The sequence below is a fragment of the Bombus huntii genome, chromosome 4, assembly GCF_024542735.1.
Source record: "Bombus huntii isolate Logan2020A chromosome 4, iyBomHunt1.1, whole genome shotgun sequence".
NCBI classification, from domain to species: domain Eukaryota; kingdom Metazoa; phylum Arthropoda; class Insecta; order Hymenoptera; family Apidae; genus Bombus; species Bombus huntii.
The window spans coordinates 9260218-9279987 of record NC_066241.1 but is presented as its reverse complement, the minus strand read 5'-3'; the positions used below and the strand labels follow the sequence as shown (position 1 = coordinate 9279987).

General features: G+C 27.4%; 2 protein-coding genes across 7 annotated transcripts; one reads left to right on the top strand and one right to left on the bottom strand.

Annotated features, from left to right (window-relative positions):
• The first annotated feature begins 453 nt into the window (after positions 1-453).
• LOC126864814 (uncharacterized) lies at positions 454-12130 on the top strand. 4 transcript variants are annotated; one of them, XR_007689350.1, is made up of 8 exons: positions 454-1403; positions 1505-2153; positions 2588-3001; positions 3109-3606; positions 3786-3908; positions 4173-4405; positions 10980-11074; positions 11726-12130. XR_007689350.1 is itself a non-coding variant. In XM_050616608.1 (6 exons), the coding sequence occupies exons 2-6, from the start codon at positions 1517-1519 to the stop codon at positions 4265-4267; spliced, it is 1767 nt and encodes a 588-aa protein (XP_050472565.1). In that variant the 5' UTR covers positions 454-1403; positions 1505-1516; the 3' UTR covers positions 4268-7478. The 4 variants fall into 4 exon arrangements, 1 of the variants encoding a protein (XP_050472565.1); XR_007689349.1 differs by having other exon boundaries at positions 11168-12130; XR_007689348.1 differs by lacking the exon at positions 11726-12130 and having other exon boundaries at positions 10980-11323.
• Positions 11982-19642, bottom strand: LOC126864815 (protein SPT2 homolog). 3 transcript variants are annotated; one of them, XM_050616609.1, is made up of 7 exons: positions 19351-19642; positions 19123-19269; positions 18923-19052; positions 15167-15324; positions 12847-13813; positions 12222-12443; positions 11982-12131 (listed from the first exon to the last, which is right to left on the bottom strand). In XM_050616609.1, exons 1-7 carry the CDS (start codon positions 19402-19404, stop codon positions 12046-12048), a joined length of 1764 nt encoding a protein of 587 aa, XP_050472566.1. In that variant the 5' UTR covers positions 19405-19642; the 3' UTR covers positions 11982-12045. The 3 variants fall into 3 exon arrangements, with proteins under 3 accessions (XP_050472566.1, XP_050472567.1, XP_050472568.1); XM_050616610.1 differs by lacking the exons at positions 19123-19269; positions 19351-19642 and adding an exon at positions 15798-15966; XM_050616611.1 differs by lacking the exons at positions 18923-19052; positions 19123-19269; positions 19351-19642 and adding exons at positions 15798-15966; positions 17233-17310.
• Between the last annotated feature and the right edge of the window lie 128 nt (positions 19643-19770).

Here is a 19770-nt window from a genome sequence, read left to right as displayed (position 1 = left end):
AAATCTATATTATTTCATTTACTTCTTATTTACTTCATATATGACATTATGAAGAATTTTATATTATTTATTTTAACAAACATTCTCATATTTTTTTTATATATATAATTTATATATGTATATGCATATTTCTTCTAAATTAAAATTCATGAAAGTTTATAGCATTTTTAATATATAAAAGCTTTAATATGTGAAAAGTAAGTAATTATTAGAAAAATATTGAATTATACTTCACTGAGATTAACATATTCTCTTCTTATAAATATCTAAAAGAATGATTCAAGCGATATATATAGATATGTATGTTTGTGGTGCCTCTTATAATATATGTACATATGTAATTTAACAATAAAAATGTTTTACAAATATTTCAAACATAATTTAACATTCTAATATATATATATATATATATGTATCCAAACTAATATAAATTTTACAAAATATATTCATTTCTACTTCTGTTATGCTTTTTATATCATGCATCCTGAAGTTTTACTATAATTTTTATTTAGCCATATTATTTTAAAAGGTTATGCGCGACAAACAACTTTTTTATTCTGATTTTGATCATTATTGCTTCCTTTACTGTCTTTAGTAAATATTGTTTTTCACTATTGGATATTAACTTGTACAAAAATAAGCGTCGCCCTTCTTTTTATATTTGTTAGCAATTTTATAACATTAAATATATTTTTCTAGATTTATGATTTAGTTAATGTTTTATTTGATAGTATTCTAATCAGCATTATATTTGCAAATCATATATGATTGACAACTTAAAGGTTTATTCGCGATTGGTGAAATGTTTTCATTGGCTGAATACTCGACTTTTGTCATGTGATCGTTCCCTATTTATGTTAATATCAGTGATACTGACTCGAAATCTTGTGGCAAAACAATAACAAACTGTATTTTACGATTGGATTGTATGAATTTTCGGTGCGTAACTGAAGAGAGTAGTGCAAGAGTAAACAGCAATATATATCTTTGTTTGTAATATTTTTTGCTAAACCTGGAAGAAGGTTGAATTTACTACAGGCACCAAGATCAGAAAACTTTTTGAGTCAATGTTGTTGGCTAGGAAAAATATTTGCTGACGAAAGTCATGGTCGTTCCATTTGAGGGTGGTGAATATGTATACTATGTAATTGTGCAGATTGAGAATTGTTACTAATTAACAATATTACGGAATATGCAAACCAATTGAATCCTCGTATTAGACAGCAATATTTATGTAAACTATAAAGGGAATCTGTAAACATATACGGATACCTAATTTATTTTTGTCTTTAGATTTGAACTTAACCATCGGATATATTTTATTTTCGTTTGAAAATTTAAAATTAAGAATTTATATTGTAAAATATATAGAGTTCAATATTTAGAAAAAAAAAAACAAACTGGTAAGATCTTTTTACTATACATTATATATAATTTAAATCATTTTTTTAATGTAAATATATAACTCAGCAAAGTTTCAGTTTTTAATTTAATTGATTTTAAGATTTATGTATTGATGGGAGAATCTGGATATATTGAATTATTTTCGGAGATTAAAACTAGCTCAATGGATGGAATAATAAAACAAGAACCAAATCAAGAAATGGGTCCTTCCTCAGCATCAGTACCTATACCAGGAGGACACAGAAGTGCTCGGGGTGTATATGAACAATTTTCACCATCTCCATTGACATCAATATGGCCCAATAGATCTGATCACATAGAATCACCATTTAAAGTAGATTCCGAACAGTTAGATGATTTTTTTAAAACGGAGAAATGGGAAGATGATGACATATTACAAGTAGATAAAGCAGATCTTATACAAGGACCTACGCTTGCTGAATTAAATGCAAATGACGATACTCTCCTTGGTGATTTAAATTTTGATGATTTACTTTTACCAGAAGAAAGAGTTCAACCATTTAAAATGGATGTTAATGTAGCTCAATCAGTTGGTCCATTGTTTAATGATAACAATGTTGTATTTGCTCCAAGTAGTTTCCCGCAATCTGGATCAACATATCGTAATATTTGCCCTACATATTTAAATACACATGGACTCAATTTGAACATAAATATCAATGTTGCTGACAATTTGGAAACAATTAGCCCCAATGCTTTTCCAAGTCCAGGAACTAGTAATATTGCAGGTTTATATATAACTTATATTTTTTATATCTATCTTAATTTTATACTTTTCGTAAAAATCTTGTTATTAACAAATTCTGTACAAAAAATTATTTTTTTATATGAATCTAAAATATGTTGAAACTAACAATATCACTTGCAATATATGTTTTATAGTAAAAATATATATAAAATTTAAAGTGCAAGGCATTATTATACATATTTAATGTACTATATGTACACAATGAAAAATAATGTATTCTAATGTATTAAAAACATTCTAAACATTTTAAAACTATATTAATGATTTAAAAAACTGTTTTCAAGATATATATATATATATATATATATATATATATATATATATATATATATATATATTATTTTCATATCTATATGTTAAAATAAACAAAATATTCTCAAGATAAAAGTAATGTTTTAAATAATTGTTTTAAAGGTAGTTCAACTGCAAGTTCCTCAACATCTCTACATCCTACAAACAAACCTAATGGGCAGTCTGCTCTTCATGAATTGTTAATGAGACGTTGTGATAATTCTTTTGATAATTCCACTCATGGTCAGATGGATGTTGAGTGCACGAGTAATAAGTCTAAAGTTTCTAGACTATCCATGTCTGCACCAACCCGGACAATGGCGTTAGACCAAATTTGGGCTCGTAGAGAACCACGTCCACATTTATTAAGTACTGGTAGCCTTGGTGTTGTTGAAGCTGGCTCAACAAGTAGTTTAAGTACTGGAGGTGCACTTAGTCCAGATCCACTCTATCATATTGATCCTCTTAGCCATGATGAAGGTTATGAAGATAGTGATGATGACAGTGATCACTATGATGATTACAGTAGTGATAATGGTACTTTAAAGTTTATGAATGATAACATCACTTTTAATGTTCTAATTAAAAACTCTTAATACAACGTATTTTCATGTATATCTGAAACTAAAAGTAATTATTTGTAGATACCGGTGGTAGCGATGGTGAAGATCAAAACACTGGAAGTAGAGTAGGAGGTGGTAGTATAGATTCAAATCGAGATAGTAAACATAGTAAGAAAGAACGATATTTTTGGCAATATAATGTTCAAGCAAAAGGGCCAAAAGGACAAAGGCTTGTGGCAAGAGCACGTCTTGAAGATCCACATATTTTAAATGAAGCCACAGATCCTGTTTTTAGTCCTCATTGTGCGCTTCGTGGAATTAAACACAGTGGAAAAGCTCGAAAAGGTGATGGAAATGATCTTACTCCAAATCCACGAAAATTATATAGTATTGGTCGTGAATTGGATAAATTATCTCGTATTATTAATGATATGACACCAGTTTCTGAGTTACCATTTACAGCAAGACCCAAAACGCGCAAGGAAAAAAATAAACTTGCTTCAAGAGCATGCCGTTTAAAGAAGAAAGCTCAACATGAAGCAAATAAAATAAAATTACATGGATTAGAACAGGAACACAGTTGAGTACTTGTAATTGTAGTCATATGTAACCAAATATATTTTCTTGAAATCCAAATTTTTTTTTATTTTATTATCAATAATCTTAACATATTTGGAAATTTTAGCAAATTTTTTCTTTTTGATAAACTTTTTAAGAGTAGAAAAGCTAATTTAATATGTCAATAATTATTGTTGCAGAACGTTTAATTCAAGGTATATGCCAGGCTAAGCAAACGCTCGCTGCAAAATTAACAGAACCTAATCCCGAAAATCAAGAAGAGTTGACACGTCAAATGGAAAAATACTGTAAATTAGCTACCAGTTAGTAGTACTTTGAAAATTTTTATATAAATATATGAAATAGTATGGTAAAAACAATTTACAAAAAATTATGAGATTATATTAATTAATTTGTTAGATACTTCTGTAAAGTTCTACACTATAAATTATTTGTTTATTTTAAATTAACGTTTTCTTAAATAAGTTTTAAAATTATTTCATTACCTAAATTGTGTGATTTGAGTGTTATCAACAGTTCCAGGAAGGATGGATATCTATTTCATGTTCTTTATTTTTTTGTTACAGAAATACGAATAGCAAATCATTCAACCGAATTTGTTAATAAAGTATTGGATAAAGTACGTTCTGGTGTCCCTGATGGTGGTATCGATGACTTCTAATACACGACAGTTATTTGCTAAAAATGTTCATACGTGCGCATAAAATATGCGAGAAGGAAACGATGTGTATAAAACATAAATTCATCGTAAATCATGAATTGAATGCTTCTCATGGAAATCGAAAACCAAAAATGGAAAGTAAGAATATTGATAATTTGATTTTAAATATAGTTTTATTATTTACAATCAGTTAACAAACAATAGATGATTATTGTCAGTGTTTTATAGCATTGGTTGCGAATAATTTTAACATAGGATACATTTGTATTTTGTGTAATAGAGTATTATTTTGTGACACTATTTACCAAGAGTACAGATTTTGGTTACACATTTCTTTTATATAAAGTTGTATACGTTGCACACGCTATTAGTTTTTGATTAAATCTGTGATAATTTTGTTAAATAATTATCAATGAGTTTTTAGTGGAATATATATAGTCCATATCAAAGCAGTACAAAAGCTTTTAACTTTCTAGAATGTTTGGTTAGTAGAATTGGTTCAAATTGAACAATTTGAAATGTACCATCGATTCTCTCTCGCTAAACACTGCATTCCTATTTCCTATCTCTGCTTTTTCCTCTTTTATTATGTGTATATATCTTTATATATGTTTTGTATGTGTGCGTGTGTATACGCGTATGTGCATATGAAGTAAAAAACAAAGTGCTGAATATCGCAGTATTATTCCATATAGTCATTGTAAAATAATAATCGTAAATCATTTTAAATTTGAGAAGGAACTTGGATTTTTTTCTGTTTTTCTTTACATGATGGAAAGAACGTATTCACTAATAAATTAGCAATTAAATTGTATATTACATATTCCCTAATTTCTATTTTGTAATGTAAATCTTTCTTATGTTTTAATCTGGAATAATATTGCGAATTTGAGTCAATTTTTTTTAGTACATGTATATATACATACTTGTTATCTTGTACATAGAACTTTTTTATGATACATGAAACATTTGTTAAGATCACAAGGAAAATGATGATACTATTACTTCCCAAACAAATGAAAAAATATATTAATTTTATCAAGGAATGAAGCATCATTTAGGATTTATGATGAAATATTATATAACAAGTAAAGTTTTGTCTTTTTTGGTTTTAAATAATAAACAAAACGAAATTTTTAACTATACTAGAAGTCAAATTTACTGATAAATCGTGAAAAATCATGAGTTGTAGGTAATTGTCACAATGAATTTATAAACAAAATTTCGCTTTCATCTTTATGTAACAATATGCTTCTTTCGCGTTTTGGTTTTGCAATGAAATTACCTCTTTGATCAATATATTTAGCCTCTGGTATAATAATGAACAAGATATAATATTGATATGACAAGAAATCAAGGCAATGTTAATTTTTAAATAGTTATATAGATTGTTATTTGTAAATATTTTTTAAATTTTCACTAACAGATTTATATCTTTTCTTCTGGATGTTATTTTGCACTTACAATTAAATACTATATTTTCATAACATGTAAAACAAAAAATAGTCTATTATATCTAACAAGCTTCCACAACATGATATATATACATAGTATATTTATAACTGTATTTATAATATATTACTTAACATAATTTTGTTTCATAGTTTTTTCATAGTTTCTAAATACGTGTGAATATTATACATAGTACAATATGTATAAAGAAATATTGTTATACCTTTAAAATACTGTTTTAATGTTTTCATATATTTTTAAACATATACACCACGAAATCGTTTCAAAATTAATTCGGTACATTACAATAATAAAATAAATTCACACAGACTTATTTGATTTGATACTGTTTTTAAGTTACAAATAGTACTGCGCTAAAACATATGAAGTGAAAATTTACAAATAATGTTCAATTTCAATATGTGTAATCTTCATAACTGTTCTAAAAATACTTCCAAATTTAATAAGCTAATTGAATATAGCATGACAAGAAAAGTTGACAGAATATGAAAACCTACAATTAGCATCTATAAGGTGGATACTACATCGAGGTGCAACATATTTATTTTAAATTTGATGTGAAAACAATAGATAGATATTATTTTTTTAAGGATAAAGCAATTTGTAATTTGAAAAGCTTAAATGGTACGTGCGTTTATTTGAACTAATTTCATTATTTTGAAGAGCAGGATCTATATCTGAACTGTCTTTTATGTTTTAACTTATATCCTGTATATATCATATCTCCATATGCGCACGCGCTCACACCACAAAGATATGCGTGATTTATTTGGGAACATTGGAATGTTTTGTGAGTAATATAAATGTACATTTATCATCTTAAAATAATATAACATAAAAAAAGCATATTAAGTGATGACGATAGATTTTCTTATAGGAGCATGTTTGAAACAAACCCCAAAAGTTTATAAAAATTTTATAAATTATATAGTCTTATCTATAATATGATAGCACTAATTTGAAATAAATTTGAAGATGAAATAATAATATTCAACGTCACAAAAGATTACAAGTTAGACTTCAAAAACTCAGATGCATATAAACAATGAGCCTTTAAATAATTTCAAACTTTCTTAATCACATTCTAGATATATATTGAATTATTTACTTTAATTATGTTCATTATGTTCAATAACTATATGTATGCGTATTGTTGTCCGTATTTGGATAGATGCTACTATATATCACAATTACTAAAGTATAGGTTATTTTGTTTAACAAAATTAAATTGAAATCTTTTTAGGTTCTTAAAAAAAATTGTTTCAGCTACAGAGAATATATCTTTTCATATCAAATAGCTTTTGCACCAGTTGCTTACAAATTGTTACAATGTTCTCAGATAAATTAGTTACGCTATATACGCATTAAAATTAGTTGTGATTTAATATTAACAAATACATATTTTTTATGATTTTATTTAATTAATGTTAAAGTTTGTAATGAATAGTTTTCTAAATAATTATATAACTTGTTTTTTTGCTATTAATACGATTTTTTTGTTTTAATTTATAATTATAATTTATAAAATACTCTCTGTGGTTCAGTTAATATTGAAAGTACTGAAAAGTGCTTTCAAATATATATTTTTATGACTTTTATATAATTAAATTAATCAACATTGTTACAAGTAGTTACATATTGATGTGATTCTAATTGGATGAAGCAAGTGGTAGAAGGGTAATTAGCATGTTTTAAGCGTTTTAAGTGTTATAAAATATATCTCACTGTTAAGATTTAATTTATTTGGTTGGAAGATATGTAGTTTAATCAGAATTCAAAAAATTTTCATTGTTCTTATATTTGCGAAAAGATGCCTGAAAAAAAGATATTTAATTTAAAATAGTGGAGAAATATCAAATGTATTTGTTAATTTAAGATGTATCTTCACTATTTAACGTTGATTCGAGTAAGCAATCAAATTTTTTAGAAAGGAAGATTCAGAAATGTTCAGGCTGACTTTCGAATGAAGTTTTACATTGTGATAGGATTTGTGATACTGGAAATATTGATTGATATATATATATATAGTTTCAGACGGCTAATAGTTTGCAATATATTTAATGTTAAAGTTATTATTTCTAAGATTAAGTAACATTTTTAGTTAAGAACGTAACGCGGCTTATGAGATATTTATTTTCTGATAAAGTGCCTATTCACACTGACGCTTTAGTTACTCGCATTAACACTATAATTTTTTTATAAATATTCTGTTTACATATATAATCTATTTTCGTTATAATTTATGCATAGAGAAAATTAAATTCGAAGTAAGGACTTTTACATTAAATATTGATTAACGTTTGAGCGCAGTATATCCATAGATTAATCCTCCAATATTATATATCAGTAACTTCGGTATCTCAAGCCTTACAACCGTGCAAAAGTTTACAGTAGTGACTCCGATAATGATTTCGTTTGTACTAATAAGATAAAACGAAAAGCAGTCACCACACCGTAAAATAACTGCCTAAATATCGTTGTTTCATTCGTATATATACACATATATATATATATATACCAAGCAATGAGTCACTATTTCAGTAATATTTATTTATTATTTATTCAACATCACGAATGAAACTTCTAATTTTTATTTTATTATAATACAAATGTCTTTTTCATTGGATTAATATCTCCTTTTCTTTTTTCTAATTACATACATGTTTTTTAATGGTATCTACAAATTTAAAAGGGGCAGAAATAACGCTCATAAATTTATACATATAAATAAGTGATAAATTCATCTGAGTAATAATTATTCTTATAAGAGGTGAAAGATATCTTTTTATATCTGAAATTCTTATATATTAAGGTACACTTGAATGTATTGTATATGTTAAAACTGAAACAATTTTTTTTAGAAATAGAACGAGATATTACACACAATTTATTATATATGTACACACAAATAGTATTTTACATAAGTAATCGCACTAACAATTTTTCATATAGTCTCTTTTACAACCCTTTTGAAGTTTGTAAATTTGTTAAAAAAAACGTCTCAGCAATATCTTTTGTACTTTTGTATATCATTATCTTTTTTTCTTATTAATGCAACACAATAGAAATTTAATGTTTTATGCAATGAGATAGTGACCATTAGCTACGTAATTGTTAATCATGCCTCTACTACCTATTGCTCTCGTGGTCGGATCGTGGATGGAGTTGACCACCTGTACTTAGGGGAACACTCTCAAGCAACCCGACTCTACCGATTTACACTTAATTAATTAGAAAATATTTTACTACTGGCTCTGATGATCAATCTCCGATGGCATGCCACAAAATATGTTACTAACTAACAGAGTACGATATCTTATAAAAGAATAAATTGAAATGAAAAGCGGAATTATAGATTTCATTTCTGATCTTTTAATTAGATTTCGTTTTCGAGAAAGTAGAATTTGCATATTTATATATATATACATATATATATATATATATATATATATATATATATATATCCGGTAAATATGCAAATATATATATATTTGGATTCATATAAGCATAAGAATATATATATATATATATATATATATATATATATATATATATATATATATATATATATATATATATATATATATATATATATATATATATATATATATATATATATATATATATATATATATATATATATATATATATATATATATATATATATATATATATATATCCGGTAAATATGCAAATATATATATATTTGGATTCATATAAGCATAAGAATATATATATATATATATATTTGTTTCGTAAATACTTACTTCTCCTTAGAAAATGAAGCTTCGTTAAAAAAAAATATTGACCATTTTCAATTTATTTTTATATGAAGTATCCATACTCGGTGATAATATTATAATATATTACATAGCGTCCTGTATTTTGGTAATAACCCAATTTAGATGTGGCAACATAGCCATTTTAAATGCTTCTAAAAGAGAAATTAATATTATCGAAAGAAAAGTGTCTATTTTAAACAAGCAAATATTTTGAACAAATCATTTTCCAAAATGATATCTTTTGTGGAATAAAATTGAACAGTTACTTGCACCTCTTTCTTTTGATAGAATTTCATATTTTTATTACTTTTGTTTGTACAGATAAATATAAAACCATATAGAATATGTTAATTGTTTAATAATATTAAACAATAGAAATCGTGTTTGTATGAGAAAAATAGATCTATAAAACTTGCGTGTTTTGTTATAAATATGTACATATATGTATGTGTATATATATATATATATACATATAGAGTGAGTACAATGAGTATTTGCAAATATTAAAAAGTTTTTGAATGAGATATTTTACTGACAAAACTGTGCATTTTATTTCTGCAATAATAATTTCTCATACTTGAATTTACGAGATATGTATTTAAATGTCAAGAAAAACTGCTGATGTGTAAATACCTTTGTCTGTATCCCCTCGTACCTATTTTGTTTTAAATGTTTGAACGTAGTATGATCTTTAGTAATATGAATTTTTTAAATGATGGTATTTAAGGCCATTTACAGGAGAAAATATTCCGTTGAATTTGGATTTTTACGAACTCCGTTATTATATTGATACAAATATAGTTACTTACGTAGCATTATTTATATAATAACTGAATTAAAAATACTGAACATTTTTTCTTTTCACCTTTTTTCACATTAAATGCAATGAACATATGGTCAAGTTAAAGAAAGTTAATTATCTGAATTTGCAAAATAATATGCTATAGAGAGATAATTCTTTAAAGTGGTGACAGATGATAAGGAAGAAAACGAAGATTTGATTGTATAAAATAATAAAAGATAAACATTGTCAATGTAACCCATTGAGAAGTAGTTTAACTTTTCATTCATACGGATAATAGAAACCATATTCGAAATACAACGAATCTAAGAAATTACATAAGGAAATTGGAATTTAGCTTCTAGAAATGCGATTCTTATGAACATTTAGCTATAATTTTATCTAGCTAAATATAAATCATTAAATATAAGCATAATATTTTAAATGATATATTTATTTTATTACATGATATATAGCATATAATATTAGTATAAATCAAGTAATTAAAACTTAAAATGTTTTCTTTTAATAAAATATAAAATGGAAATAATAAATATATAATTAATGTATTAATATATTATTAATATTGTTTTACAACTCTTTTCATATTATTCATATTTGTATAATATTGTTTTCCGTATATATCATTAAAACGTAATTAAATATCTTTTTGCAGGAAACATTTACAAAAAGCTGAATATAAATAAATATTTGATACTGTATGCTGGAGTGTGTTATATTTAAGATATGAACTATATTTTTCATAATTAGGTAAATAAACATGTTATTTTATACTTTATTCAAGTACATTATACATTATATATATATATATATATATGAATATGTAATGTATGTATGCCTTAGAAATGTGTTTGTACCTGTGTTTTTACCTATTACTTACGATTTATAATTATAAAACTGGCATATCATATCCTGGGAAATAAATAATAATGACGGTAAAAGTATTGTAAGTAACAACAGCAACAATAATAATAATAATTTTACATTATTTAAAAATTTGTCCATGTTGTGATAATTTTAACATAAATAAGCTCTTTAACGTTATGAGAAAGAAATCATTAACATGCACAAAGTTTTATTATTTTGGACGATTTATCTATATATTTTAAATACAGAAAGAAATAATTTGTTTATCTCTCTTTGTCATAAACAATTATTTCTCCCGTTATTCATATATCACAGGATAACTTCGTTTATCCGAATATGTTGCGGGACAAGGCCCTTCAGTTAACTAACGAATTCTAAGGATAACAGTTCACTAGCCATCTTTACCAGCTGTTCTTATGAGTTTCGATAATAAGAACCGACGATTGGATAAGTGAGATTGAACAACAATTTCGATCCAAACATTCAATCGTGTATCATAAACAGTCAGTTCATACCGAACGTGTATGATTTCAGGACACGCTTTTGTATAACTGAAAGTATGCTGGACAGTAATTCAATTAACGGAGGTTCAGTTATAACTTCATCTAATTGACGCTAAACAATAACGTACTCGTATAAATGAGATCCGAATAAACAAAGTTCTACTGTACCAATAATTGTAGAAATTGAAGTGATACTTAATTCTGTTTATGTTTGAAAAGATTCAATATGGATGATAGAATGAATAAAAATTAATTTCTTAGGATGTGAAAATTTTAGTAGATTTGGATTCATATAAGCATGTAATAGTTTATTAAATAGAATTTTATAGAAATTTGTAAACAATTTTATAATTACTTCTTAAATTTTTTTTTAAAGAGAGCTTTCCTTTTTTTTTCCAAAGCTTCCATACGCATGTCTTCTAAATCTTCCATAATACCTAAAAATATCAGATTATTTAATTATTCCTGTAGATAATTATAAAAATAGAAAGATCCGCGAAACAGTATAAAAAATTTGTTAGCAATACCTATTTTAGTAGATACATATTCCTCCTTGAGCTGCTGTGCAAAACTGCTTTCCATAGCTGTGTCATCGTCATTATCTACATATTTATATTTATTTTTATCATAACCGAATATTTCGCTTATATATTTACTATAATCTTCATTTCCTTCTTCTACATCATCGTCAATAAAATCTTCAAGCTCAGAGTCATATTCCTCTTCATCATCCTCGTCTCTTATACGACCTGCACATTTAAGTATATATTTATTAGATATATATGTAAGTTATTGTCTTGTTTTTCTTATCCAGTTCCTAAATCTAACGATTTAGACTTCCCATATAGTTACTAGTACATCAAAACTGAGAAAACCGAGGAATTATTGACTTAAATCAAGCAATTAAGATATACATTGTTATACTGCTACAAAATCTTAGCGTTACTGATTTTATATTTAAGAACTTTTCTACAATACGACTGTCGCAAAATGTAAAACTTAAAAATAATGGCCTTAAAATTTTTCTAAATATGAATTTAATGAAACTAAATATGAAATATGTAGAAAGTTTTGATTATTAAGGTTTATCCTTCCACAATAATTATTTTCTCTGACATACAATTAATAAAGTAAAAATATAAATATTTTTACGTTTATGATTAACCAGTAACTTCCTCTGTTCCTTTAAATGAAGCATTTGTTTAGATTTGATTGACTTCATGTCTGCTGGTGGAAATTGTTTTATTTTATCATTCATTGCTTTTGGTATACGACACTTTGTTACGCTAATTGCTGGAGATTCTTTATGTATGTTTTTCGATAACTCTTGTTTCTCTACTTTCATTTTTGATACTGACTTCTCAATTTTCGGATTTTTCATATCTTCAATCTGAGTTTTGTTTAATCTTAATTTCTTTTTTTCTTCTTCAATTGCTTGTCGCATTTCTTCTAATTTTTTTCTCTCTGTTTCCAACCTTTTTCTTTCCTCAGAGAGTATGTCTCTCTCAGATGTTTTTGAAATGTTGGACCTGTTTGGAGTAACTTTATTGAGATTAGGTTTCTCAACACCTCCTTTTTTAGAAGTTGATGATTGTAATCCTGTTGCTTTGGAAGGAGTTTTATTCGAAATTGAAGATACTGTGGTTAATTTTTCAGATACTTTTGATATTTTGTTAGAAGAACTGGCATTATTACGACAATCTTGTGTTTTATTTAGTTTATTAGATGTCGTAACATTTCCCTCTTTATTATTCATATTGCCAAGTTTATTTCGTTGTTCTTTTCGTTCTCGCCATTCTTTTTCTTTTGCATATTCTTTCATTTGTTTTTTCGTCAATAATCTTTCTGGTTCATCACTTTTTGGTTTAGCTTCGATAATGATTGGTTCATGTTGTTTCTTTTCAGCAATTTTTAGTAATTCAGTAAAATCAATTGGTGGTGGCATAGGTTTCCTCTTGGCTTTTGGTTTCTCATCTTTTTCCTTTTTATCATCTTTAGTCTCTTTTTCAGTGTTTTCCTCTACCTCTAATTCTGCCTCTTTTACGGGATGTTTTCTTTTCCGACGGTGTCCTAAAGCTTCTTCCACTTTTTGCTGTTTTAAAGCTAGTTTTACTCTATCCTGGAATTATAATTAATATTTAATAACGCGATTAATAAATATTTTAGTTAAATCATAGTTATTAGTTACAGTAATAAAAGAAAAAGAAATTATATTACAGTGTACAAATACAATTTTTCATGGTGGCCATAGATTTTTTATAAAAAGCTGGTTCCCGGTTATCTTAAATTTTCTATTCAACTTCATGTATTCATTATACACAATATATATATATGTCGGAGAAGCGTCAGGAATAGGGTTGTGGGCGCTTGATAAATCTTCATTGGAATTGGCCATCGTTGGGTTATAACGAAGGTACGGTCTGTTAATACGAGTATGGATACTACCGACTCGACAAACAACCGCGGCGGTTGGACACTCGCGATCCTAGTGATGTTGGTCCTAGGTTCAATAACAAATCCGTGGTCAACGGGATGATAGATGAACGTACTCACAAAAATCTAAGTCGGACTCTTTGCGAAAACGTGGAATATCCACCGAGCGTACAGACACTAAGTAACTCGCTAATACGACCTCACGAGAGAATGACTCTCCGTCGCGATGATGCTGCAGAGGAAAGCTATGATGGGGTGTGTCTGAGGACACGAGGTCATCGGATTCGTCGAGGATAGCCTTCGTTCAGAAGGTGAGGGAATTTGACGTTGCTGCTAATTGGTCAATCTCCATATCGGTGGTTAGAAAAGGATGCTAGCCGCCCTCGAGGGAAAGTTGCTAGTGGGAGACGCCGTTCGTTGGAAAATGGGTCTCTCCTATCTTCCCGTAGCTGGGACAAAGACTGTTTGTTTGAAGGACTTTAGTCAACTAAACCCTAAGATTTATGACGGGCCCTCAGGCTAGCTGAACACGTACTGCGGAGACGCATCGACATCTGGCAATCATCTTGCTCGAAGAATAGGGTCTGCGTGTGGCGAGCCACGGGACAGAAACCGTTGGAATGTTTACTATCGCGTGCCGCCACGAATATTTCTTTTAAGGAGAGCTATAGAATTACTCCATACCTTTGTTAGACAAAGCGTTCATCCTCATCATCATGAGCTTGGGCTACGTTCGGCGACTGGCTGTCGCCTCGAGCCCAAGCTCATTATCATAACTCGCGAACAATTACGATCGGATTGAATAACTACAATTGTTTAATTACAGCTATAGTAGACTTTAGATTACAATGTTGCGGGATTATCCAAAATTCCAAAGGCTCCGGTGTTCTTTCATCTCCGACATATACATATTATACACAAATGATTTGTGTAAGAATCGTCAAAACACTGTGACCTTGATCATTTCCCCCTCCGTATAAAAAATGTAATATAATCTAAAAAAAGCTACAAAAGCTATAAAATATATGCTCTTTCATACCTTTGTAGATGCTATATCTTTTATTGTCCTTTTTCTGCAGTCATCGAAAACTGGTTTTTGCGAAGTCATATTGTTGTATTTACTCATTAACTGATTATAAAATGCAGACGCTTCCTGCGAAACATATCCATAGTCGTCTTCATCAGGTTGTGAAGGACCTATGAACAGATAAATATACCTACATTTAATATTTAATGTTTAACACTAACTATACATACAAAGTTTTCAATGTTATCCGTCTAGTTATATTTTACGAAATATTCAATTTGTTCTTTTTTTTTCAATTTTCCTTACAATATTACTCATTTTCAATGTATTTGGCACAATAATAAAGAAACAGAACCAACCGATATATACTAATTATTGCGAAACTTACACGGAAGTTTATTCTTAAAAAACTATTTGACTATGTGCTTTTTTCATTGGAAATCATCTATAATGAAGGATTAAAAACAGCTTCTAAAGTTACAGGTTGGAAATATATTCTATAGATCAATATGGAAACTATCAAGTTTAGAAAATGGCTTAAATGTAAAACTTGTTTTGAAGCGAAGAAATGAGCTGTATAAATAAATATTTAAAATCAGTATATATACATAACATAGTGTAACATAATAGCATATACAAATACTTTTAATATAATATACATAGAGAATGAGGTACATAAAGTCCAACAAGCTATTTTCTTCGAAACTACTGCAGTTATTGGCATGAATCATTTTTTATCTGTCTTCCTTGATACGCTGCAACTTTCATTAGAAACATTTATCTCCATCTTCCATATCTTTTGAGATATTTGTCTGGAAAGATTAAAATGACATATCCTGTATACACAATATCAGTTTTAATATAAGTTTAATATCACACATTTTAATATAGGTTTATACAATCTGTGAATTACGAACTATAGATAAACAAAAAATATATAATTCTTGGTATAATATAAAAATTATAAGATTTTTCACATTTTTATATTGTATGCACATAGAATGACCATACATATAAGCAAAGAAATTGTGTTTATGATGATTTGTGAGATTATATGTTTTATTTATTTTTTAATGTCTATTTCTTAACCACCAAAATTTGTATTATAGATAAGATATGCACATGTTATTATTTTTGACATGTGCAATTAAGATTTAATACTAGACCTATCCCTGGTAGGTCAAAATATTATGTTTGATATGTGCATAAGAAGTGTTTACAGATGTGTAAGGGACACAAAGTTTGGATATTGCATAACACACTGACTACTATGAAGGATAATCTGATCACATTGGAACAGAATTGAATCCTGTGATTGAGACTCATTGACTAACAGAATTTCAGTGTTCTAAACCTTCTAATTGACCCCTGAATCCTAATTCTAAGTTGAAACTCCATGAGTGAACTAGCTTTGATGTATTACCACCAGCAACTTCAATTGATGAACGATTATTTTTGGAAACAGGCTAGTTTCTTTCTGAGAGACGAACAACATTATAACCAAGACTTACAATTGATTCATAAACAATGGCTCTAGTTATACTTGGATATTTCTCTTGAAAAATTTTCAATGAGCCGCTTGTTTATTTCGAATTAGTTTATTCAATTCATCTTGGCGGCAATTTCATTTATTCAAAAAAGGAAAAAAAAAAGAAATGGAGTAAGACCTCTCTTTCGCTGCATCAATTATTAACCCTCAGAGTATGGAACGCGAAGTACGGTGGTTGAGTCAAGAAAACTCATACCAATAGATCCAAACATTGGATTTTATTGAAATTTTGTCTCATATGTACTCTTATTCCATAGACAATGAAAAATGAAGTAATAAATAAGGAAATTATAAATTAAATTTAATTCATATACTGTATATAGTGTATTATGTTATTTAACACATATATTAATAAAATTTCATTTTTCTTGCTGAATAACTAGAACTTATTAAACATTTTAACTTAAAATTTTCATATGTACTTATATATAAACTGATATAGGGTAATTCATAAATGCATGTCCATACTTCAAAGGGCTAATCTAGACGTTAAAATAAAAAACGTCATAAGAACATATATCCTGCATACCTTAGCTTTCGAGTTATGGATGATTAAAGAAAATGTTCCAAGTGTCCGTCTCGTGCCTCAACACATGCTACTGCACGCCTAAGGTAAACACAAGAGTAGTACGTTACGTCTTTTCTTGTCTTTCATATGATAAGTTCTACAAAATTAAAGTTAAGATATCTTTTAAACCACTCAAATTTCAACTATATTACCTTAATACTTTTTAAGTAGAATAACGAGAAAATTCAACCCATGTAAAAACCAATATACATTTCGATTTAAGAAGATAATAGGATTGTGGAATGTATATGTGCCATTGCACTAATAAAGAAGTATGATCTTATGAATGTAAAACTCTCTGAACCACTAACTTCTACTTATAAGATTTTTCTCTAACTGCATTGATAATGGAAGTATGATCCGAAACCATTACATGGAGCACTTTATACATACATGATGCTAAAAGAAGGGTTTAAGAGTTTAAGGGCTCATATTACTCAGAGAGAGAGAGAGAGAGAGAGAGGAGTGAAACATGTCTAATCAACAGATCCTAAGCATATTCTTCTAATGTGGAAACGACTTTTTTTATTTAAGTCCAACTCATGATTGTATTGATTGTCAACCTACTTTTTTTTGCCTTATAGCATATTAATCACAAGTCTTCTACTGTTCCCTTTATATTTCATAATTATATTACAATTTTTTAATAAAATTTTAAATGAGCTATATTATATAACAGTTTTTTTATTATACTTATAGTATACTATCACATAAAACACTTGAGCAAAAATAATATAATCAATTTAGAGTCTGTGCCCCCCAGACTATAGTTATTACCCTATAGTGACCCTCTAGAACTATAGTTATTCTGACCTGAACTGCCATGTAAATCCACAAAATCCCATTGCCCTGTTGGACAGTGGAAAAGTAAGAATGTTGCGATGATTGCATATATTCATATTCAATTATCCGTGGGCAAAAATACTGCCCATTATGAATAAAGACTGATACTTCCGAATACTCATTAATATGTAGATCATTGATCATACATAGGATTGCATTATTTTGTTTCTGCCGAACCTATACAATACGCTATATACCTCTCTAGTTTATAGCATTTATAGAACAAATCTATTATATATAAAGATACTAATAACTTTATAATGACAATTACAATAAAAGAAAAGAAAACATTGAAGATATAAATTCCTACCTGTATAATAAGTAAATTATTTACACTTTATGCAATAAATTATTTATAACTATGATACAATGATATTCACATTAAATAAAAGTGTGACAAATTAAATATATAATATATAAACACTAATTTTTTTACTTTCTGTTAGCTGACAGTAAAAAAGATACTACCATTATTATACCTAAATTGATATTCATACTATATTATGTTAAACACAAAATATGACAATGCAACATAATAAATAATTGTATTAGAAGTTAATATTATGTACCTCAATAATTAAATAATAAATAATTAAATAATATTAAATCTCATACTTTCTTTGAAGTTGTATGAATTATGTGTTCTAAAGACCAGATACAAATTAGAAAGTTTCCAAAACTCCGTAATAGTTTCAAAAACAGATTTAAATGTTAATATATTTACTTTTTTAAATTTGGTTCTAACAATATTAATTTTTAACATGTTAAAGTATATGTTATTTTACTTATATAATAACATTTCGCATACCTGCCATTGTAACAGCTGTGTTCTCATTGTCAATTGCATCTGGCAAAACGGATTTATTTGCAGCTTTACATACTTTCAAATGTTTATTTATTCGACTTTGGGCTTTATGATCACGAAGCGCTAATAAATTCTAGATAACAAAAAGAATAATAATAAAACATTATAAAATTGTTAACATTATATATAAAAATTCAATATACCTCTCTTTTTTTCTTTTCTTCTAATGCTTTCTGGCGTTCTTCTTCTTCCTTACGAGCTAAAAATTTTTTTATATTGTCCGAAAGTGATTTACTCTGCTTCGTTGGTTTTTTTGGTGGAGAAAATTTTGTTTGGTAACAAGCAATTGACTATAATAAACAGCATATAATTTTATTGAAATAATAAATTTTCAAAGTTAAAGAAAGATTAAAAGGAGAAAATATAATAACCTGCTTATTATTTTCATTTTTCTGGGCCACACTTAGTAAAGTACCAAAATCCATTTTAACGATGAAATGGAAGAATATACTAAATTATAGATATCATAACATTTCTTTCAGGTTCATTATTTGATTATAGCTAACAAAATTTATTGTTCGATTTTTACAAACTGTCAATCGAGTTACTTACACCGTACCTATAAATTACCAAATAAATATTTTCGAACGTTTGTTAGAAAAGTAGATCTTCGAATAAATGCTAAGACCTAAGATGAACTAAATTTGTTTGTAAGCAGAAATGAGTAGAGCAGAGGTGGCGCCACCATGCCCAAAATAGGACATTGTAAATATTTACTAATTGTATGTAATTAATTAATTATGGTCCAAACCGGAATAATGTTATACAAAGATGATTTTTGAGAGATAGAG

Excerpts from the sequence above, each read along its gene's own strand:
- LOC126864814 (XM_050616608.1), top strand. The coding sequence starts at position 1,517 with ATGGGAGAATCTGGATATATTGAATTATTTTCGGAGATTAAAACTAGC. Across the intron at positions 2,154-2,587 it reads AGGAACTAGTAATATTGCAG|GTAGTTCAACTGCAAGTTCC; the intron begins GTTTATATATAA and ends ATTGTTTTAAAG. Across the intron at positions 3,002-3,108 it reads TGATTACAGTAGTGATAATG|ATACCGGTGGTAGCGATGGT; the intron begins GTACTTTAAAGT and ends AATTATTTGTAG.
- LOC126864815 (XM_050616609.1), bottom strand. The coding sequence starts at position 19,404 with ATGGATTTTGGTACTTTACTAAGTGTGGCCCAGAAAAATGAAAATAAT. Across the intron at positions 19,053-19,122 it reads AAGAAAAGAAAAAAAGAGAG|AATTTATTAGCGCTTCGTGA; the intron begins GTATATTGAATT and ends TTTGTTATCTAG. Across the intron at positions 15,325-18,922 it reads CACAGCTGTTACAATGGCAG|GTCCTTCACAACCTGATGAA; the intron begins GTATGCGAAATG and ends ATCTGTTCATAG.